This window comes from Hyla sarda, chromosome 1, assembly GCF_029499605.1.
Source record: "Hyla sarda isolate aHylSar1 chromosome 1, aHylSar1.hap1, whole genome shotgun sequence".
Classification (NCBI taxonomy): Eukaryota; Metazoa; Chordata; class Amphibia; order Anura; family Hylidae; genus Hyla; species Hyla sarda.
Genome location: NC_079189.1, coordinates 140,004,019 through 140,027,847, shown reverse-complemented (window position 1 = coordinate 140,027,847; position 23,829 = coordinate 140,004,019). Strand labels below are relative to the sequence as shown.

At 42.0% G+C, this 23,829-nt stretch overlaps 1 protein-coding gene across 17 annotated transcripts in view; it reads right to left on the bottom strand.

Moving 5' to 3' along the window:
- Window positions 1-1,611: 1,611 nt before the first annotated feature.
- The window catches only part of FGG (fibrinogen gamma chain), a 56,442-nt gene continuing 34,224 nt past the window's right edge, over window positions 1,612-23,829 (bottom strand). For 3 of the 17 annotated variants that reach the window (XM_056562260.1, XM_056562269.1, XM_056562252.1), the window contains exons 3-12: window positions 11,897-11,978; window positions 11,253-11,416; window positions 11,043-11,093; window positions 10,478-10,661; window positions 10,271-10,361; window positions 9,122-9,252; window positions 8,867-9,000; window positions 5,854-6,038; window positions 4,943-5,220; window positions 3,449-3,857 (exon numbers count right to left, since the gene is read on the bottom strand). In XM_056562260.1, the coding sequence (XP_056418235.1) occupies window positions 3,664-3,857; window positions 4,943-5,220; window positions 5,854-6,038; window positions 8,867-9,000; window positions 9,122-9,252; window positions 10,271-10,361; window positions 10,478-10,661; window positions 11,043-11,093; window positions 11,253-11,321 (1,317 nt within the window). In that variant the 5' untranslated portion in view covers window positions 11,322-11,416; window positions 11,897-11,978 and the 3' untranslated portion in view covers window positions 3,449-3,663. Of the gene's footprint in view, window positions 1,745-3,445; window positions 3,858-4,942; window positions 5,221-5,853; window positions 6,039-8,866; window positions 9,001-9,121; window positions 9,253-10,270; window positions 10,362-10,477; window positions 10,662-11,042; window positions 11,094-11,252; window positions 11,417-11,896; window positions 12,261-12,300; window positions 12,504-12,660; window positions 12,788-13,844; window positions 14,024-16,338; window positions 16,497-23,829 lie in introns of those variants that run through there. The other 14 variants (XM_056562317.1, XM_056562356.1, XM_056562244.1 and 11 more) reach the window with 13 other exon arrangements.

Sequence of the window (23,829 nt, the reverse complement as noted above, 5' to 3'; positions counted from 1 at the left end):
TGAAAATAGATCATCAATATTTTTTCACAGGAAAACCCTTTAATCGATTACCATAGTTTATTTTTATCATATTGGTTTGTACCTTGTATGACTAATGTTAGTCCTCTTATATTTTATAATGACAATGTTTGCTTTTTATGTTCACATGCCCTGTTTTGTTCATGAGCAACCAAAAACTGGTAATTGACGAAAACAATGAGAAAAAGAAGATTACATTCCATCCTACAGAAAGGGCAAGCACCGGAATCCTCTTCTACCATGTTCTATTATTGCTTGTTAAGCTAATAGAACTGTTTTCTAAGTGGATCTCCTCCTCCCTACAGATCTATTAATGAAACCTATAATAAAGCTGTCAGGCCCAAGGCCTGATTATTAAAATCCTATATGTGTATTATAAATTATAACTGTGTGTGATGGATCATCCAAGACATGGGTGAGAGGTCATTCAGACTGTGTTTTGTGTATTGCATTTTATTGGAGGTATGGCTGTCTTGGTATCTCCTTTGAAGTCGTGCACTCTGGTCCCATCATATAATCAAACAGATAAGGGGCCAGGAAGAGAGAAGACCCCCTGGTGGGATCAGAGGGGAGGGGGGAATGGAGTCTCCCTCCCAAGAAAGCAGATATGATATTTAAACAATGCTAGACTAAAATGGTTGATAAAAAGCTGGGCCACAAGCTGACAAGACCATCCTAAGAACAGCTGAAACTCACTCTCTTGGAACTGCTATACCATCATGCTGTAAGAACTTCATCTTTTGTTTTCTGAACTTGCCTTGCTAAACTCTTTTATATATTTTTGTAACTGTATGTCATTTGTTCCTGTATTTTTATATAGTCAGCACTGTGATACCTTTTATCAGATTAAATGTTTAATTAATCAGCTCTGGTCTTTGATCTCTAAATATATGAGCTCACCTTTCTGAAAGCAGCTCTGGTAAAACACGTTTATCTAAGGGTTAATTTGTTGACTTGCTGGGACTTGTAGTGGATACCCAGAGGTCTGGTGGCTTTAACTCTTGCACCATCACACTCTCTCTAGCGTCTTGGCTGGACCGATAGTGGTCAGAAAAAATCCAACACAACTGTGTAGGTAGGTATAATTACTACCGATTTTTTGTATTATCGTTTTTTTTGTTAATGTTTAGTTTAATCAGAATTCTTTAGATCGGAATAACCCCTTTTAAGAGTGTACCACAGTTTTCCTGAGATATGCACCAAAATGATTAAGGCTAAGTTTCCACTTGTTTTTTTCTCTGGCAGTTTTGGGAATACTGCCACTGCAGTTTTTGAGCCAAAGTCAGAAGTGGATCCATAAGGAATGGGAAATATAAAGGAAGGACTTATACTTCTCCTCCCTTATGGATCCATTCTGACTTTGGCTCAAAAACTGCAGTGGCAGTTTTCCAAAAACTGCCAGAGAAAAAAACAAGTGGAAACTTAGCCTAAAGCTGGTAAAAAACAAACAAAACAAAGCAAAAAAAAAAAAAAAAAAAAAGCAGAATAAAAATCAAATAGGGAAAAAAATTGTAAATCTGGCCCAATATCTATGTACAATATTATATTTGAATAGCAATACTAAATCAAAAATACATTTTTGAAATAAAAAAGGAAGACTTTTAAATGTTAAATGTAATTTAATTTGTCTTCATAGTGCAATTTTCCAGACTGAAAGATCTGGTGTATTCCATATTCCACAAATCTGGAGCTTTTATTAAAATCTGTCAGTTTATATGTCCCCACCCTATAATGAAAGAGAACAAAAGATTAAAATATTGCAACTCTTCTACAGATTGCAGCAAAAAAAAAAAAAAACACAGCAGCCGCAAGGTATACTCAATGGTGGGAAATTTATCAAAGCATTAAGTAGGATTTTTTTTGCTTTAAATTGTCGCAAAAAAATGTGCGACTACTCTATATTTTGTGCGACTTTTTGATTGTACAGTGCCTTAAGCAAAAAAAAAAAGGAAACTTGCTTACCAAAGCAAAAAGTGATTTTTGACTTGCAGTGGTCAGAGATTTATCAAGTGCGAAAGTCGCAAAAAAAATTGCATGGCATGAAAAAACCTGCAAAATTTACTCCAGCTCAGACATGGAGCAGAAAAAGCCACTACCGAATAAGTCGCACATAAGCCAAAAAATTGTAAGAAAAAAATAGCTAAGGAAAGGAATACATAAGCAATTATTGATAAATGTCCCCCTATGAGCATAGACATAGTGCTAAAAGCCAACAATTGTTTCATGTGTAGAGTTCATGCCTATTATTTGTTAGTTCTTTATTTATTGTAAAGGCAAGTTCTATAAAGGCAAATACTTCTTGGTGGTTTCTAGGTTATGTTTATGTGCGGAAAAATCTTTCATTCCTCGGAATGTGTCCTGTTTTACACCTGCATAATATGGCCGCAAGTCCTGGCCCAATAATAGGTCTAATGATCCGAACAAACAGCTTCACAGGAATCTATAATGCTGTCCCTAGGGCTAAGTTTCCACTTGTTTTTTTTTCTGGCAGTTCTGGAGATCTGCCACTGCAGTTTTTGAGCTAAAGTCAGAAGTGGATCCATAAGGGAGGAGAAGTGTAAGTCCTTTATATGTCCTATTCCTTTTTAATACACTTCTGGCTTTGGCTCAAAAACTGCAGAGACCGTTTTCCAAAAACTGCCAGAAAAAAAACCAAGTGGACACTTAGCCTTAGGGTCTGTACACCTGGGTTCGAGTCAGATTTTTGGCTATATTATGCAGGAGTGAAACTGCAGGTGAACAGATAATGCATTCCTTTTTAAATTCAATGGAACTGTTCCAGAAATGTCTGCTACAAATGTCCGGTATGTAAACATACCATGAGAAGCACCCAAAAGATTTTGCCTTTCTGCAAAGTAATAGAATTGCTAATGTTCAAAATCAGTGCATTAATGTTCTTGGCAATAAACAAACTGTGACGTGCGCAATCTAACAATTAACCTAAAAAGGTTGTTCTGGATCACTCAAAACCTGAACAAAAGTGGCAATAGTAAATTGTACTTTGTATTATGATTGATGACATCTATAGTTGTAAGTCATAATTGTAAGCGCTGCGGAATCTGTAGGCGCTATATAAATAAAATAAATAAATAAATAAATAATAGTTACCCATGGGGTACCCATAATGTAATGACAATGCCAGACACACAAAGAGTTGTATTTAAAGGGGTTTCATTGGACTAAACCATTTGTGGCTCATCCTTTATGGGTCCTGACAGAACCTCCTGCTAATCATTGACACTTGAATGGGTCTAAGCTGTAGTACCAGGCACAACTGCACATGAGTGACTGTGTCTGAATATGCACTAGGAGCACACAGGGCTCCGGTTAGATTATTATAATAAATCAGGGAGTTCTAGAAGTCAGACAACACTGATAAGTCATGAATGTTTGAATGTTTTACTTCTTATATCCCCTTTAATTTATGAGACATATTTAAAATATATATATTTTCCATGTCACTTTCTATTAGAAATTAAAACAACAACAGCAAGTGCAGCAGAAACCAGCACTGGCACTAGCACAATGATTGCTTTTATCATTTGAAAACTTTATTTGTAAACAGGATCTACTTGAAGACAGGAAAAATGGTGTGATGCTAATATTGTAAATGTTCAGTGTGGAATAGATAAAAGATTCAAAAGTCTAGAAATCTCCTCGCTGTTCTAATCCGACCTTTGCACCCTTTGAAAACTGCTGTTGATCATCTCCTCCATATCGGTTCAAAGGAATGACTTTCATTGACACTGCCTTCATGGAATACCAACGGCTTCGCCATGTTACCCAAATAATTCCATTGTCATAACCACTAGAACTCTGAGACTCTGAGTAGGTGCCACCTGAAAGAAACGGATGAGGCAACAATTATTTAAAGTCTTCTCAGTGATTTTTCACAATTTACTTTTCTATAGCCAGCCAATATATGTTGGGCCTGCTCTGGATCAAGCAGGGGTGCCCTTTTATGGTATCCATAGTCCCTTATGGGCATATGTAGAGTGGTTATTTTCATGAAAAATCTCCTATAAGCAATATGAAAAAAATTATAAACTAAAAGAAAAAAATTAAAAGAGCATATGTTTTAAAGAGTATTTACAAGAGAGCACTGACTTGAAGAGTTCCTTGTCACTTGTCAAAACATTTTGATCATGTGTGGTCTGGGTGCCCAGACCCCACCAATCTTTAAGAGGAGAGGGAAGAAGCACACAGCTGTGCACTTCACTTCCCGATTCACTATGATTTTCATCCTGATGCAGGAGACAAGTAACATGATAAATCTATGGAGGCCATCTCCTTCATCTGGAGATTGCAGTAAGCCAGAGAATTAAAGTAGACATGACAGCAGGAATGTGAAAAAAAAAAAAAACTGTGGCTAGATAAAGCTGGCCATGAGGATTCAGGGTATACTATTTTTATTTCTTTAGTCCTTTCCAGTGCTGAGACATTAGCCTTTATGTTATTATGCCCCTACTGTTAAAGGGGTACTCTGGCCCTAATACATCTTATAGCCTATCCAAAGAATAGGGGATAAGATGTCTGATTGCGGGGGTCCCGCCGCTGGGGACCCCCGCAGTCAGACATCTTATCCCACATCCATTGGATGGGGGATAAGATGCATTAGGGCCGGAGTACCCCTTTAACAAGGCCAGGGGGCGTTTCGCAGCATGACAAGAGCCCAGGGGAGTCTACCCCACGTCCTATTTATCTAATGGCAAATGGGTTAGGCTGATGCAGCTTATTCTAACAAATGGGGGGGGGGGGGGGGGGGAGTGTGAGCACAAAGACCTCAACCAAACAAGACTTTTAACATGTTTTGTCAAATTACAGAGACACTTACAATATGTAGTGAGAATTTGGCACAAGTAGTCAAAAGGGCCACTAAGGATAGAATTATGCCTTGGTAATATTTGCCAAGTTTGACTATTACCTTGGTAATATTTGCCGTTGAGGTTACCAGCATGACATCTGTTCATCCACCATCCAGAGCCTTCTTGCTCGGCACAGTTAGCATCAAATTTGTCATTATCTTTGTCATAGGTACTAAACTGCATGCCATTGTGAGATGTGTAGAACTTGTCACTGGGGTCGTCTCCAAAATCAAAGCCGTCAAATGCATCTCCAGCTTCACCACCAAGGAAAAATGCATATGTCAGCCGGTAATTGTCCTTTTCAGAACCCAATCTGAATGTGGAGTAGTCTGCTGTGCTATATAAGAATAAAAAGCTCATATTAAAGTTAAAGTGCATTTGAGCCTCAAAGTATCAAATTTCAAGTGCAATTAGGCCTTATATGTGATATCCTAAAACTAAAGATTATCACCTACACACAGAGCAGGGGATAACTAGCACTCAACCCTGGGACCCCCACCAATCATGAGAAAAGAGGTCCCTTGTACCCTGAGTGATTGGGGCGGTAACACACATGTCCCAGCGAATAAGTGATCTTTTTTTTTTTTTTTAACTCAATAGACACCACATAAGTCAGACTTATAAAACTATACTGTAAAATATTTAAAGGCTTCAACAGGTGAATATTTACGCTAGCGATAAGACAGATAAATGTGTCTATTATGTCTGTAAGATTATACCAAATTTATCATTCCATATGAGCTGCTTTAATAAAGCACAATTTGATATTCCATCTACTCATGCTGTTCTGATGTGTTATAGCACAGTCTATAGGAGCAACTTAATTCACTCAATAGACAAATAAAAAGCCTGAACTCTCATTTTATAGGGCATTATTATTATTATTATTATTATTATTATTATTAAACATGGGTTTTTTAGGCTCCTCTGTAATATATAATAACATTTGGCAAGTGATTGGCATTATCACCTCTTGTGTCCACTCCAGTCCTCCAGCTCTATCCTCAGAACGTATGGAATGGTAGACTGGGTGCTGATAAGGTTAATCTTTTCATTTCCAAGCCAAAACTCTGTTGTGTCAGTAGGTGATAGATATCCAAATCCTTCTTTGTATTGAATCCAATTCTTGTTAAAGTCCACACTGCCATCAAGCCTCTGTGGGAAAAATACATAAATAACTAATACTGTATGTATATATTGTTGTATCCAATTATTTTATCATACACAGATTATACGACACATAGGAATCTACTGACACATCCCCACTGTGAAGAGCAGACATTTTTGGGTTTTGGTCCGGCATTTCATAGTCAGCTTGACTATTCTAGTGGCCGGGCAATACAAAATATACAGGCAGACAGGAAAACATACCAAAATGTTAGGTGCCAACAGAAGATTTGTAGGTGCATTGGCTAACTGGATGCCTGGATTTATCCATTCCTACTTTAATCCTAAATGGATTGTAAGGACTTTGATTATTGATAGCATTTTGCAAAGATAAGTCATCAATGTCTGATGGGTCTGACTACTGTGACCCCCACCAAAGTTTTTGACTATAATGGACTGGATATGCAACCCACAGAAAAAAGCCTAACAGTGCTAACAGGAGAACACTTCATTCTAACCATCCAGGTGAGTCAATGCACTGACTTCCAGGTGGGGATGCAAAAGACTTAGAGTATGTTCACATGATTTAAAAAGCAATGTTTTTGACAAAGGAAACACATTGCTTTCAGTGTCAAAAACAGCAAGGTATTACTCCTCAAAACCCTGCTCCCAGAACTTCAATGGGATACAGGAAAACGCCTGAGAAGTCACATGTCACTTGTCTCCAGAGCAGTTTACCTTCAAAGCTCCAGGGGCTTCAGGGCTGCCCCTCTACACTGCCCGAGGCTCAGAAAGAGCCATGGCACTTGTTGTTACCCATATGAACTAACCCTTAGACTTCCTGTGGGCTTTCTTGTTAAAGGAAAACTGTCAGCTTTCTCCCCCCGAACTAACCAGTGGTACTGGGTGGTAGTGCGGGGGACGCTGATCAGTATGATACTTACCGTGCCCGGATCCGCCACGCCGTTCGTCCCTAAACATCTATTTTCGGGATATGTTAATGATGTGCTAACTGGCACTGTCCGGGCTAACTGGCACTCTGATGTCAGTGCCGTTGGCCGCAGCGCCACCCAGCTCATCAATATTCCTCCCCTCTCTCTTCATTACAGAGCAGGGAGAAGAGGAAGAGGCAGAGGCAGGGGAGGAATATTGATGAGATGGGCGGTGCTGTGGCCAGCGGCACTGACGTCAGAGTGCCAGTTATCCCGGCCGGTGCCAGTTGGCACTTCATTAACATATCCTGAAAATAGCAGATTTGGGGCGAACGGCGCAGCGGATCCGGGCACAGTAAGCATCAAACTAATCAGCATCCCCCGCACTACCAGCCAGTACCGCTGATTAGTGCAGGGGTGGGGGGGGGGGGGGGGGAGCTGACAGTTTTCCTTTAAGCTGTAGTCAAAGATTCATGCGGCTAGTTATGCGGACAATAAATAGCAGGTAAGCATCGCCGTTGCATAACCCTCATATAATTCTTGTGCTTTAACAGAATTATAAAATCCACCACCTATCTGCTTGCTTGAACTACAGGCTGTTTGCAAGTATTTACAGCATATTGTACCAGGATAATGGATATCAAACTACAGACTGGCACAATGTCTAGAGTCCCTCTGCAACTATACTTTAACCCTTTAAGGACTGAGCGTTTTTCTGTTTTTGCACTTTCTTTTTTTTTGCTCCTTATCTTTTAAAAATCATAACCCTTTAAATTTTGCACCTACAGACCCATATGATGGCTTGTTTTCTGTGCCACCAATTCTACTTTGTAATTATATAAGTCATTTTACCCAAAAATCTGCAGCAAAAACCCAAAAAATATATTTGTGGGACAAAATTAAAAAAAATAAAAATGCCATTTTGTAACTTTTGGGGTTTTCTACGCAGTGCATTTTTTTTTTTTCTTTTTATTACACCTTATCTTTATTTTTAGGTCCATATGCTTCAAATGATACCCTATTCATATAGGTTTGATTTTGTATTACTTCTGGTAAAAATCATAATCATAACTACATGCACGAAAATCATAATCATAACTACATGCACGAAAAATCATAATCATAACTACATGCACAAAAATTAATACGTTTAAAAATGTCCTCTTCTGACCCCTATAACTTTTTTATTTTTCTGCAAACGGGGTGGTATGAGAGCTCATAATTTTTCCGCTATGACCTGATGTTTTTATCTGTACCATTTTTGTTTTGATCAGACTTTTGAAATCGTTTTTTATAAATTTTTTATGGTATAAAAAGTGTCCAAAAATACGCTATTTTGGACTTTGGAATTTTTTTTTACGTGTATGCCATTGACTGTGTGGTTTAATTAACAATATATTTTTATAGTTCGGACATTTATGGCGATACTACATATGTTTATATTTATTTACATAGTTTTTTTTTTTTTTTATGGGAAAAGGGGGTAGATTCAAAATTTTATCAGGGAAAGGGTTATATCACATTTATTAACTATTTTTTTACACTTTTTTTTTTTGCACTGTTATAGCCCCCATAGAGGACTATAACATGCAATAGTCTGATTGCAGACACTGATCAATGCTATGCCATAGCATAGCATTGGTCAGTGTTATCGGGGCTCCACTGCTCCTGCCTGGATCTCAGGCATGGAGCAGTGAATCGGTGGTCGGACAAAGAGGCAGGTAGAGACCCTCCTCGTGTCCTAACAGCTGATCTAGGACACCACGGTGGTCCCGATCAGCCCGACTGAGCCACCGGGAATGCTTTTTTTTTTTACTTTAGACACTGTGATCAACTTTGATTGCCGCATCTAAAGGGTTAATACCGGGCATCACCACGATCACCAGTACAGGTATTCCCTGCGTCCTTAAGAGGTTAACACTGTATCATAAGAACACTACTCACTCTTTGCAAAACAGTCCATGCGGCTCCAGATGGTTCAATTTCACAATAAACCAGGAACTGCTGCTTGGCTTTGAGAGGCTTGATATAGTAAAGGCCGCTGGTCCTTGCTCCCTTATTCGCAACTTCTTGACAGTCTGAAAAGCAAAACTGTGGCTTACAAATGCTGCACCCCTATTAAGATTTTGGGTTACAATTGGGTCCAGTTCACATGACCACGGAGGCAATTTGTGTTCTCTAATCTTATATCACTCATACCTTTTCCTGTGAACTCCTGTATCTGTACAGTATCTTTGCATGGTTGTTGGCATTGGGTTTCCAGTACTGATATCTTCTGTTTTAGCAGGCTAATTTTTTGTGAGTTTGAGTTATACATGTCTTGTAGTTCTCTATGGAAAATAAAGAGACACAGCAGGTTATGGTTATGCTAGAAATGGGTTGTTTTCACCATCATTATTATTGAAAGTAGTTATTATTTTACATAATTCAACTGCAATACAATATTTGCAGTATAAACAGCTTTACTTATTCAAGGATCAATCTGGCATTGTGCACTCTTGGCATGTATTCTAAGGTAGGTCTAAGGTTTATTAGTGTTAAAGGGGTATTCCAGGAAAAAACTTTTTTTTATAGATCAACTGGCTCCAGAAAGTTAAACAGATTTGTAAATTACTTCAATTAAAAAAATCTTAATCCTTTCAGTACTTGTGAGCTTCTGAAGTTAAGGTTGTTCTTTTCTGTCTAAGTGCTCTCTGATGATACCTGTCTTGGGAAACGCCCAGTTTAGAAGAGGTTTGCTATGGGGATTTGCTTCTAAACTGGGTGTTTCCCGAGACACGTGCCATCAGAGAGCACTTAGACAGAAAAGAACAACCTTAACTTCAGAAGCTCATAAGTACTGAAAGGATTAAGATTTTTTTAATAGAAGTAATTTACAAATCTGTTTAACTTTCTGGAGCCAGTTGATATATATAAAAAAAGTTTTTCCTGGATAACCCCTTTAAGTAGTAGAAGGGAAATCAAAGAGAAACTGCTTCTATTTCTATTACCCACAGCCCCTTATTGCCTTAGTGCAGTGGTCTTCAACCTGGGGACCTCCAGATGTTTCAAAACTACAACTCCCAGCATGCCCGGCCAGCCGATGGCTGTCCGGGCATGCTGGGAGTTGTAGTTTTGCAACATCTGGAGGTCCGCAGGTTGAAGACCACTGCCTTAGTGTGTAACCTCCAAGAACTATTATGAATGAGCAACTAGCTTCCCTATTGGCAAATACTTGCATGTTACGTTTTCTATAAATCTGGACTACATAGTTATTTTATGCTCTTATCTTTTTTATTTTGGTCTTTGCTCTAAGTCCATTAAATGCTAGTTACAGAGGAGCTTACATGAACCCTTATGGATACTTACTGTATGATCCTCTCATTGTCTGTAACTGTCCTTTCATATCTTGTAATCTCATCCAACATGCTCCTAGATTTCTGCGTAGGGTCTTTGATCCCTATTTATAAAAAAAAATAAAAAATAAAATAAAATAAAAGAAAGAAAAGCTATTCAAAAAATATGAAAATAAAGACCACGGGCATAATATGAGATGTATAAAGAGAGATTTCTTACCTTGTGGAGCTGTTTGGGGCTTGGATCCTACTTGTTGCATGTCAGTCACAATTATAGTAGTAGTCGTAGTTTCATTTCTAATTCTATCTAGAAGACCTTCAAAATACTGCAGGTCTGTGTCTACTTCTGTGTAGTATCTGTTTAGAAAGTCTGATACTCCACATGTGGTTGGGCAGTACTCCCCCTAAAAGAAGACACAGACAGAGCTCTAAAGATATGTTCACCTGAATTTTTCCTTCTGAATATTTTGGGGGAAAGTCTGTACAGTATTACAGTGTTAGCAAAGTGGGATTTTATCAAATATTTTTTACATGCTGCAGAAAAATCCATCAGGTATCTGCAAAGAAATTAACCTGTAATGCTTTCAAATCCACAGTACGTCAATGTATGTTGTAGATACATTGCACGTTTTTATTTATTTTTTTCTTTGCGTTCAATAGGGAAGTCAAAATCCACAATGAAATGTATTGCTGCAAATGTAACTACTGATTATGGTACAAATGTGGACAGAAAATCTGCAGCATTTTTATACCTTTACTGATATGTATACTTAAAGTGTACTTACAAATCGCTCATCTAAGATGCAGCAGTTATCTGTATTTGGGAGAGGGTATTGCTAAAAAGAAATACATAGCTTCAGTTAATAGTTGTATTCAATATATAGATAACAGTACACTGCTATTCATAGACTCTAATAAGAATTGTATTAATACACGAAGAATGCTACATTTATGGATCATTATTTTCCAATATATATTTAAGGTTTTATACTTACACAATAAGTGCCTGAGAAGAGAAGTACTGACTGGAGAAGGAGCACACCCTGGTGGTATAATCGCAACATTGTAGCAGGTCCTTTGCGTCCTGTACCTGCTAAGTGGATGGTTCACAAATGAAGTGGAGCTTGCTTTTATGTGCTCTCCCTGGCCAGCAGAAACCCTGCAAACAGGGACAATGAGTTGTCCAAAGGTCAAAATAAAGGTCAGGAGGGAGGACCTTAGGGGGTGGTGACCCTCAGAAGTGCAGGACATTAGTCACTTTGACTGCAGTGGACATCGTACGCAGTGTAAACTCTTTGGAGACAAATATTAAACAACCTGTCCGTTTTATTAGTTAAGTGGGTGTTTTTCGGTAAATCGTATAGTAGGTCAATATGTTTTATTTCGCGTAATATACTGTGCTTGAAACAACCAGGATCTACTAGCATGATACTATATAACATGCTATTCAGCTTCATTTACGATTAAGGTTTGGTGTGTCTTGAGAAAAAACAACTGCAGGTCTGGAATATATATATATAAATCTATATCTCTGTGGAGAAAGCTCTGTAGACTGAAACTGAAGACTGCAGCACTGCTAGGGAGCAATACTATAAATGGCTCCCCGGGCCATAAGTGTACATTACTTTAATATACACACCTGGAACCTTCAGGTAAAGCTGTTATAATAAAAAGCTGCCTCCAGGCTGCAAATGGAGGGGTGATGTCTCCTCCAAGTGATACTGAAATAACAAATACACAAATAGTAGCACATTGTTGAGGGGTTACACCAGATGAGCTCTCTATACCATTGCCAGAACCTACAATACAATCAATGAACCGTATATACTCGAGTATAAGCCAAGTTTTTAAGCACGATTTTTTGTGCTGAAAACGCCCCCCTCGGCTTATACTCGAGTGAACTCTCCGCCTGTCAATCCCTTTTCAGTGGTCTTCAACCTGCGGACCTCCTGATGTTGCAAAACTACAACTCCCAGCTTGCCCGGACAGCCACTGCAGCCTTCGTCATCATCCAGCCCCCCCCCCCTTTTGTTTTGTACTCACCTCCCCTCGGCGGGAAGGAAGGGTGAGCTGATCTGGGCCATCTATGCGGCAGGGACCGTCCGGTGGGGAGGGTTAGTCATTGCGGGCTGTCCATTTTCACTGGGGGGCCTCTTCTCCGCACTTCGGGCCTGCCCCGGACTAGTGACGTTGCCTTGACGACAACGCACAGGTTGAAGACCACTGCGGCCTTCGTCATCATCCCCCCCCCCCTTCATCATCACCACTTGTAAATCCCTTCATCAGTGGTATTCAACCTGCGGACCTCCAGAGGTTTCAAAACTACAACTCCCAGCATGCCCGGACAGCCACTGCGGCCTTTGTCATCATCCAGCCCCCCCCCCCCTTTTGTTTTGTACTCACCTTCCCTCGGCGGGAAGGAAGGGTGAGCTGGTCCGGGCCATCTATGTGGCAGGGACCGTCAGGTGGGGAGGGTTAGTCATTGCCGGCTGTCCATTTTCACTGGGGGGGCCTCTTCTCCGCACTTCGGGCCTGCCCCGGACTAGTGACGTTGCCTTGACGACAACGCACAGGTTGAAGACAACTGCGGCCTTCGTCATCATCCCCCCCCCTTCATCATCACCGCTTGTCAATCCCTTCATCAGTGGTCTTCAACCTGCGGACCTCCAGAGGTTTCAAAACTACAACTCCCAGCATGCCCGGACAGCCGATGGCTGTCCGGGCATGCTGGGAGTTGTAGTTTTGCAACATCTGCAGGTCTGCAGGTTGAAGACCACTGATGAAGGGATTGACAGGCGGTGATGATGAAGGAGGGGGGGGGGGATGATGACGGGGGTCTGGATGATTACATGGGGGGATGATGTATTTCCCAGCCTAGGCATATAGTCGAGTCAATAACTTTTCCTGGGTTTTTGGGGTGAAATTCGGGGCCTCGGGTTATAGTCGGGTCGGCTTATACTCGAGTATATACGGTAATGAGGCAGATTGTATAAAGCACTTTGTACAACATTGCATGTGCCCCAGTTCTCCCTATGGATTCAATGGGAAAAAATACATTGTTTCAGTAGAGCCATTTTACTCATAGGCAAATGGTGTAACTGCACTTCCTCCATTGCAAGTAATTCTAGTCCCCGGCATACTACAAGCTACAGAGCTGTTGTACTATTGGGAACTGTACATACTATATAGGGTACTAATCAGGTGCGCCTGCATGAGCCACATAGGTGTCTACTTTAAACGTTGTTGTGGAATGGGTTTATACTTCAAATAACACTGGGGCATGCGCAAACATATCGGGGGAGATTTAACAAAGCCTGCCCAGAGGAAAAGTTGCTGAGTTGACCATAGCAACCAATCAGATCGCTTCTTTCATTTTTGAAAAGGCCTCTGGAAAATGATTTGATCATCTTTGCTGGTTCCCTCTGTGGCTCTATGTATGTTGGTTTAGTTTTTTTTTCAAATGACTTGTTTACCATTGTACTCATTGGTCATATTGTAGGTATATAGGGTTCACAATTTAGGACAGTCACGTAAAAATTCACTAAGAAACTGGTGGCTCTAGTCAATTGATCATGATAAAAGTATACCTTTGTAACTAGTGTCCACGTTTTTATTTTGTTAAAAAAAACAAAAAAACATGCATGTCCTAGGGTCTGCTGGGCTCAGCTTAACTCACCAAGCCCATCTAAAAACCACCAAGCTCATGTGCCATTGCATCCCATTGCACAGTCAGCTATTAAACCTGTGGTCTTACTGGTAACACTCACTGCACATGCACAGCCAGGATGACAATGGGGAGACATATCTGATCCTGTCTCTCTGATGGGGCACAAGTGGTGAGTGTTATCATTATGGCCGTGGTTTCAATGACTCTCCGCACCTGCGTTACAATGTGATGTGATGGCACATGCTTGGGTTTTTATCTGGGTTTAGCAATGTAAACCGAGCCCAGCCTGTGCGTCAAGCTGCAGGAGGGCAGAGATGCAATGGACAGAGGCATTGCAGATCTAGGATAGAGAGGACCCTAGGCAACGCCTCTATATTCATTTATTCATATATTATCTTTGTAACCAGTGTCCAAGTTTTATTTAGCTAAGAAACGCTGTATAAAGGGATGTTCAAGTGCCACACCCTAGGCCACCCCTCTGTGACAATAATGGCCAAGTAAACAGGATTTTTTTACTAAATAAACTAACTAAATAAAGACTCGGACACTGGTTACAAAGGTAATATATGACTTCCTTTTTTAATGATCTACTAAATAGTGCTACCTGTTCATTAACAAATTTATAAGTGACAGATTAACATTAATATTGCATTAAAGAGGTTATCCAGTATAAGAAAACTTATTACCATATATACTTGAGTATAAGCCGACCCGAATATAAGCCGAGGTCCCTAATTTCACCCCAAAAACCTAGGAAAACTTATTGACTTGAGTATAAGCCTAGGGTGGAAAATACATCATCCTCCACTGTCATCATCCATCATTCCCTTCTCCCCTGTCATCATCCCCCCTTCCCCTGTCATCATCCATCATCCCCCCTCCCATCATCATCCAGACCCCCCCTGTCCATATCACCCCCTGTCCCCATCACAAACTGTCAATATCACCCCCTGTCATCATCCAGACCCCCCTTTCATTGTCTTCTCATCTCCCCAATTGTTGCTCTAGTAGCTGCAGGGACCGTCTGGGGAGGGTGACCGGGCCGTCCATCTTCACTGCAGGGACCATCCGCATTCCGGTGGGGAGGGTGAGCCAGTCCAGGCCGAGGGACGTCTGTGCGCAGCAGACATCCGTGCGCAGGGACAACCTGAAGTCACATGTGTGCTGCGCACGGACGTCCCTAATGCAGAATCACTAGTCCGGGGACTGCCTGGAGCAGAGAAGAGGGCCTCCCGGTGAAGATGGATGGCCTGGACCGGCTCATTCTCCCCACTGGAATGCGGACGGTCCCTGCAGTGAAGATGGACAGCCCGGCCCACCCTCCCACCGTTATGCCTAAAGTGTTTATTTTTTTTTAATTGGTTCACTCGAGCAAAAGCCGAGGGGGGTGTTTTCAACACGAAAAATTGTGCTGAAAAACTCGGCTATTACTCGAATATATACGGTAGTGCTGGGTGGTATACCGGTTCATACCAAATACCATCTTTTAAATTTTTTTTTTACGATAAGAATTTTTCATATACCGCAATACCGGTCAGGAGGAAGCCTCAGACTCGGCAGTAGCAGCAGACTCAGTGGCTGCTGCTCCTCCTAACTGTCTCCTCCCGCCGCCGCCGTAGTGCTGCCATTTTCCCCCCCGCTCAGCCTGCCCTGGACTGCCATCTTTAGCTGCCAATGCCGCTGCACGGGCCCCTTTCAATAGGTAAATATGAAAATCTTCTAGAGCACACACTCGCTGTGTGCTGTGCTGCGGCCCCGGCGGATGGAGATCCTTCCAGGGCGATCCTCCCATATGGGTCTTTAGTCTGCTCTGCACTGCTATACACATGGGGTATGTGCAGAGAAGACTGCAGACAGAGCATTGCACCCTAGTCTCTTTTACAGACCTTAGGGTGCAATGCTCTGCAGTCTGCACATACCCTTCCATTTGTATAGCGGTGTGTGTGTAAATTCCTATACAGGTGGGGGTATGTGCAGAGCATTGTACCCTAGTCTGTACTTTAGACAAGGGTGCAATTGTGGTAGACCACCGGTGTATAGCGGGACCACGGGTGTAGCGGACTGAGTGGTGGGATCAGATGGTATTAACCCCTGGGGCAAGATGTTGTTGACCCCTAGTGTTCCTGGCACCAGGATGTGGTTGTATGGTGTAGGGCACCGCCGACAACCAACCCAAAACGGCATATATTAAATGAGAGTCCAAAGAAGGTTTTGAAGCAACTGGAACTTTACTGAAAACGGCAGTATAACAGTCTTTACAGATAGCCAACTTCCACAGAGGGGACTGGGAAACAGGGAACCTCTCAGGTTTGATTGGACTTGTAGTGATAATAATGATGATGCAGGCCAGGGTGCTACTGTTATGACTTTGATAGGGACAGTAGAGACTTGACTTTTAGACATAGAAGACTTACAGTTTAGATGTGGCTCCAGTCTTGTAGGATTTGGCCTAGTTGGACTGAACTTGTACAGGACTTGTGCTTGCATATTTGTCCAGGAATCAAGGTAAAAGAGAGCTAGTGTGGAGACTACAGCCCCTTATATATCAGGGGGCTAAGCTAAAGCCCATTGGTAGCTGGTTGCTTGTGGTTACCTGTGCCCCTGGAACTCTGGGTATAAGGTGATCACATATCATATGACTATCACATGATCTTAAGAAGGTCCTATACAGTCTAAACATCCTAATAACCTTTGCACATAGTTTATATTCACTGAACAATACCTATAAGAAATGTACATAACTAATATACACTAGAATACCATAATAGTGACCTAGGAGGACCCTGCAGGAGAGCCCTGTAGACTTGAGGGACTCTACCTGAGGGGACTTTAGGACTGTACAGAACCATTTTTGTACTGGGACATGACACAATACTCTGCACATACCCCCACCTGTATAGGTATGTACACACACACTGCTATAGACATGAAGGTATGTGCAGACTGCAGAGCATTGCACCGTAGGGTCTTCTACAGTCCCTAGGGTGCAATGCTCTGCAGCCTGCACATACCCTATGGGAGCTATAACAAAAAGTAAAAAGTGTAATAAAAAAGTGTTCAAAATGTTTTTTAACTCCTTTCCATTGAGGCTTCTTTCACACTACAAAATTACTCTGTTTTAAAGATCCGTAAGAAGTTCCATCTGAAAATCACTCCTATTCACATCTGTACATACACTAGAGTGCAATGCTCTGCTCCTACCCCCCATGTAAAGGAATGTACTACACACACCGCTATACATGGGGAGTATGTACGGAGCATTGCACTCTAGTGTATGTACATTCCTATGTTAGAGGGAGTGGGCGGGATTGGACAAACATTTTAGTGGGAGTGGGCGGCATTGGTCAAAAAACCAGGAGCAGACAGGATTGGTCAAAAAAGTCACCTGGAGCGGGATTGAAAAAACAGTCCAGCACAGGGCTCTACATAGTAGTCCCCTGAGGAAGGAGCAAAAGCACGCTCGGGGTTCAGGACAATACCTACATATACAGCATGGGCGAGTTACAGGACCTTTATGTATGAGCTGGTACATACAAAGCACTTTCTATGCACCTTATACCTAGAGCTGGGTGGTACCGAATACCAGTGTGGTACGTTCATACCAAATACCAGTGTGTTTTTGTCTTACGATATACATTTTTCACATGCCGCAATACCGTTTCCATAGCAACCAACTCCAATGCGTGACGGCGTAGAGAAACGTCTGGCCACACAGCATCTCTGGGAAGTGTAGTCTGAGCCGAAATGAACTGTGAGGAGCTGGCAGGGGACTACAACTCCCGGCGGGCATGTGACTTCTGGGCGGGCATGGGAAACTCAAACAGAACTGCGGAAACATGGAGGAGAGTTACCGGGCGACCTGACCGAGACCCCGGGTACCATGGTGAGGACCCCCGACCACCGGGAAACTCAAGCAGAACTGCGGAGACATGGAGGAGAGTTACCGGGCGGCCTGACCGAGACCCCGGGTACCATGGTGAGGACCCCAGCCACCGGGAAACTCAAGCAGAATTGCGGAGACATGGAGGAGAGTTACCGGGCAGCCTGATCGAGACCCCGGGTACCATGGTGAGGACCCCGACCACCTGACACTACACTGAGGAACCCCCCCCCCCCCCCCCCCCCGACTACAAATACCATTAAATACCGTGAAACTGCCATAAGTTAGAAAAATACTGTCATATACATTTTTGGTCATAACGCCCAGCTCTAATATACGGTAAGTGTGAGATCGCAAGGGCTCCTCCCATACGTCGCCCTGCTCTCCTCATGAATTAAGGCATGTAGACCACTGCACGCAGCTGTGGCTGACACGCCCCTCCATGTATCTTGATGGGAGAGATGGAGATACAGTTTTCGGGTAATCTTTTAAGGCCCTAGCACTGGGGCGCCGGGGCGGGAAATAGCGGGGGTCCCAGCAGTTGAACCCCCCGTCATCTAAGACCTATCCACTATCCTGCAGATAAGGGATAGGTTTTTGGATACTGGACTATTCCTGTAAGTGATAATTGGGCACCCATAGAGGAGCATAGGACATTACTGTACTACCACATGTCTTCATTATTGTACTGAAGACTTTTTCATGAATCATGACATATTCCACAGGATGGCATATATCTCATCAGGACTCTGAGTGCACTGGTCAGCCTCCTGGCTATGGTTCTGATGTGTGCATGAGGCCTAATGATTGACTAAAATACAGAATGTAATGCTTTATCACCACCTTTATCGAACAGGGAACTATAATATTACCTTCTTAGAGTATAGTTATGATCCATAAAGACTTATTTTTTCAGCATGGCTTCAAAGCCAATGAAAGCATAAGATGTCTTGAATGGTTAAATAAATAAAAAATAAATAGATCGTAACTATGAGAGGTTGGGGTTTACAAACATAAAATAATACCTCTAATCCAGGACAACGTATTACTACTGCAGTGACTAAATCATACTATGATACGATTAGGAAATTAAAAAAAACACTGTTCACCAATAACATCACTATACAAGGGATAAATAATTGAGCCCCATCATGACCACTAACATTACCACTACAAAGTGACTGGTTAATAAAAACACTATACAGTATATAGATTAATATCCCCCATTTAATGGCCATATAGTGCTGACCTCAGCTCAACACAAGCTCTGCAGGCCATATAAGTGCAGAGCGTATAAGCCACAATACAAGATATACAGGGAGATATAGGGAGAGATCAAATGAATGTTTAAAGCACAGCGATGAGTGTGGGACAGTAAGACATCAGCGGGAATTGTAGGGAACCCAGGTAGGCCAGTATATCCTCTTCCTTTTTTTATTTTTTTTATGTATTTATTTAATATTGGCCCATGCAAAATGTAAAAAAAAGTATGCATCCGGAGGAACCCGTATCTATTTATTTTTGGCAGAAACAACAGGGACTTTTGAAGGAAACATTTTCTGGCCAAGAGCCTTAGCAACAAACGGAACGATGCACACAGGTATATTGCCTTTATTGTGCAGGCTCTTAACATTCTAGGTTAATGGGGTTATCCAGGAATAGAAAAACAGAGCTAATTTATTTCAAAAACAGCTTAACATCTGTCCCCAGGTTGTGTGTGGTATTACAACTTGGCTTCATTTCAATGGAACTGAGCTGCAGAACCACACCCAACCTGGAGACAAATGGAGAGCGTTTTTTTTTTTAAAGACAATAGCTCTGTTTTTTCTATTTCTGGATAACCCCCTTAACTACTGCAGCTGCAAAAGCCCACCAAACCTAAATTTGTCTGACCAGGGACTGAAAAAATACCATATTACAATGTTTGTGTCATGGGCAGTGCTCCGACCATTCATTCCGGCCTTGAGCACTCCATCCCTGCCTACACAAGTGGATCCGGGATGCGTCCACACACGTGTCCCCGGCACTGATATGGGTGATGCTCCGGCCGTTCAGTCCGGCCTTAAGCGCATCTCTCCTTATGTTCTCGGTGGCCCGCATGCTAGTCCCGGGCATCTCTTTACCTGCCTCTGTCTCAGGCCTCTCCTTAGGGCGCGCGTGTGCCAGCGTTACTAGATTTAAAGGGCTAGTATGCCCTTAATGGGTATTCTGCAGGGCGGACCTTATTTACGTCCGGCACCTCACTATCTTGCCGGATCTTTATGCCTTGTGCCAAAAGAAAGCGTTCCTCTGTATCAACCTACTTAGATTTCCTGACCTCCAGCCCGGGACCTGAACTTGCTCCTTTGCCGCCTGCCTCCTGACCTTGTGCCTGTGACCCGACTACGATTCCTTGCCGCCTGCCCTTCTGACCTGTGCTTTGTCCTGACTATGTCTTCCATCTGTGCCGAGTTACATCTGGGCAACCTGTGAGGACGGATCATGCCAGGAGTAGCGACCTGAGTGCTGCCTGCCGCAGCAAGTCCATCCCGCTTTGCAGCAGGCTCTGGTGAAAACCAACGGCACCTTAGATTCCGCTCCCTGGTACGGTTCAGTCATAGTCCACACAGGCCAGTGGATCCACTATCCAGCTCTTTACAGTAAGATCCGGCCATGGATCCCGGCCGGGTTCCTCTACCGAGTGTTGCCGACCTCTCTACCATTGTAGTACGGCAGTCTGTGTAGATAGAATAGCAAGCACAGCAGATGTCTCAGCTTTCTGCACTTGTGCAGCAGCTCCTAGCTTCTCAACAGCCTCAATCCACATTGGCAGAACCTTCAGCCTCTTCTGCTCCTGTTCCTTCTGGTGGCTTCAAGATTCGCTTGTCTCTTCCCACCAAATATGATGGTGACCAACTAATGTAAAAGATTTTGTGCCTCTGAATGTTATTCCAGTACTTAATAAGCTAAAATCTAAATGCAAAGCATGGGGGAAACTCCCGCTAAGCCCTGTAGGTAGAATAAACTTAATAAAAATGATAGTTACACCGCAAATTTTATATCTATTACAAAACTCTCCCATCTGGCTACCAACGACTCTGTTTAAGCGGATTGACTCGCAATTGCGGGAGCTGGTTTGGAGAGGCAGGAAACCGAAACTGAAACTATTGAATTTACAACGTTTAAAAAATGAGGGAGGTCTTGCATTGTCAAACCTCTGGGCTTTTTCCTTGGCCGCTCAATGCAAACATTTTGAGAATTCTGATATCCATTACTCTTTCTGCCTCCAATATCTTATTGTTTTTGGAGAATGGGTGAGAAAGAAAAATTAAAGACCTCCTTCCTATACTGTATTTAATGGGAAAGACCTGGACCCCTGTTAAACGCATTTGCGGTATAGCCTGTATACACCAATATACCCCAATTTGGGGTTATAACAAACTAAAGGAGCTGAATAAATTAAAGGGCTTTGACAGATGGAGACAGGCGGGAGCAAGTCGGTTGGTGGATTTGTATGATAATGGAGTTATTAAATCTTTTCAACAATGTATAATGGATTTCCAACTACCTCAAAAGCTCCATTATCAATACCTCCAGCTACGACAAGCACTCCATGCTCAAAACAAACAAACAAACGCCCATAGAAATTAAGAATGATTCTATATTGGATACAAAGTTGGGTAAAGAGGGATCAAAAGGGGCAACATCAAAAATCTATCAGAGACTGTTGTCACATATAGTTGAGTGATATAGTGTACCAGCTTTCATTAAGTGGCAATCAGTATCTGGATTAGATCATTTAGAGTGGAGGTCTGTGTTAAAATCCGTAACCAAGCAATCATTAGGAGAAGGCCCTCGCCTATCTCAGCTATATATTTTATATAGATCATACCAGTTGCCCTCTTTAATAGCTAAGTACGGCTTTGGGCTAGATGCTAGATGCCCACGATGTCACCATTTGGATGCGGATATTGAACATATGCTATGGAGATGCTCAAGTATACAGACCTACTGGTCTATAATCTTGAAATTTATAGAGGAAAAGATCAAGATCAGGGTACCAGCTGATTTAGGAATTTGCGTTCTTGGGTATGTTGAAGGCCTCGGCCTCGAACCAAGTGCTCAAATAACTTTGAGCAGGCTACTCTTAAATGCTATTGTGCTTATCGCTAAAAATTGGAAAGAATCTAGACCCCCGACCCTCGCAGAGTACAAATTAAAAATGGAAAGAGTTATATCATGGGATAAGGCAATATATAATAAGAGAGTATGTAGTAATGTATTCTCCCAAATTTGGAGATGCTGGCCAGATGATTAAGTATTCTGATATAGTATAATATTAAATAATTTTAATTTTTTTTTCCCTTTCTTCTTTTTTCACCTTGGCATGGGGATGGGGAGGTGTGGGTAGGTTGGGTATATATATATATATATATATATATATATATATATATATAATCAGTTTATTGTGGTAAAGAATGTAACTTTGGTTGTTATATAATATGTACCTTTGGTTGTCATATAATATGTACCTTTGGTTAATGACAATAAACTGTTTAAAACTTAAAAAAAATATATATATATGATGGTGACCCGAAGTTGTGCAGGGGCTTCGTGGCCTTTATCATCAGTCTTCTTTCCAGGAAGGCTTTGGCCTGGGCTACCCCATGCAGGTGGATCGCGTTAGACTTTCTTCACAAGAAAGAAACCGTTGACGCAACGAGAACTTGTGCCAGTCCAGAACACTTCCTTAAAGAGTCTACTCTACGTTCACAGCATCCGGGAAATGCTCGCACCTAGGGCACATAGGAGAGGCGTCTATTCAAATCTATACTTCTTCAAAGTCATCGTTCTTGACCTCTGCCTTCTTGGATTCTAGTTCCGCGGGAAACTTTATTTATGCTTCTCTGGTCCAAAAGAATAATATACCTGTGTCTCGGCTTGCTGAGCCACTATGTATTTCATCTGTCAATGGAGAGTACCTGAATGGTACGGTCCTATACCACACAGGACCTCTCATCATGCAGGTGGGAGTGTTACATAAGGAGAAGATAGAGTTCTTAGTGCTTCCCCATTGTACCTCAGAACTTCTTCTTGGACTACCTTGGCTTCAGCGTCACTCTCCGCAATTTGACTGGAACTCTGGAGAGGTTTTTCTTTATGGAACTTTTTGTCAAGGTTACTGTCTGGAGTCCATTTTGCCTAAGGCTGTACCATCACCCCTTATTAAGTCGGGCATACCTTCCCCTTACTAAGATTTTGCTGATGTATTCTGCGAAAAACAGGCAGAGTCTCTTCCACCACATCGTCCTTATGATTGTCCCATTGATCTCCAACCTGGTACTACTCCTCCTTGGGGAAGAATTTACCCGCTGTCTGTACCCAATATGGCAAAATACATCCAGTAGAATCTTCAAAAAGGTTTAATCCGGAAATTCACCCCTCCAGCTGGGGCAGTAATCTTTTTTGTAGGAAAGAAGGATGCATCTCTCCGTCCTTGCATTGACTATTGGGGACTTAGCAAAGATCACAATCAAAAACCGCTACCATTTGCCTTTAATTTCTGAACTTTTTGATCGCCTATGTGGAGCCAGTATCTTCACTAAATTGGATCTGCGGGGAGCTTATAATTTAATTTGCATTCATGAAGGTGCTGAATGGAAAACGGCCTTCAACACCCGAGACGGCCATTTTGAGTACATTGTCATGCCTTTCGGTCTCTGCAACGCTCCTGCAGTATTCCAAAAATTTCTTAACAACATCTTCTGTGATCTGTTGTACATATGTGTGATAGTTTATCTGGATGATATTCTGATTTTCTCTCCCAATTTAAAAGTCCATCATTTTCACGTATGCCAAGTCCTGCAGCGTCTCCGGGAGAATCATCTGTTTGCAAAGCTGGAGAAAGGCCTCTTTGAGAGAACAAGTCTTCCTTTTATGGGTTACATTGTCTCCCATCAAAGACTACAGATGGATGCTGCCAAGCTTTCTGCAGTTTTGGACTGGCCACATCCTTCTGGTCTACAGGCTGTTCAACGTTTTTTGG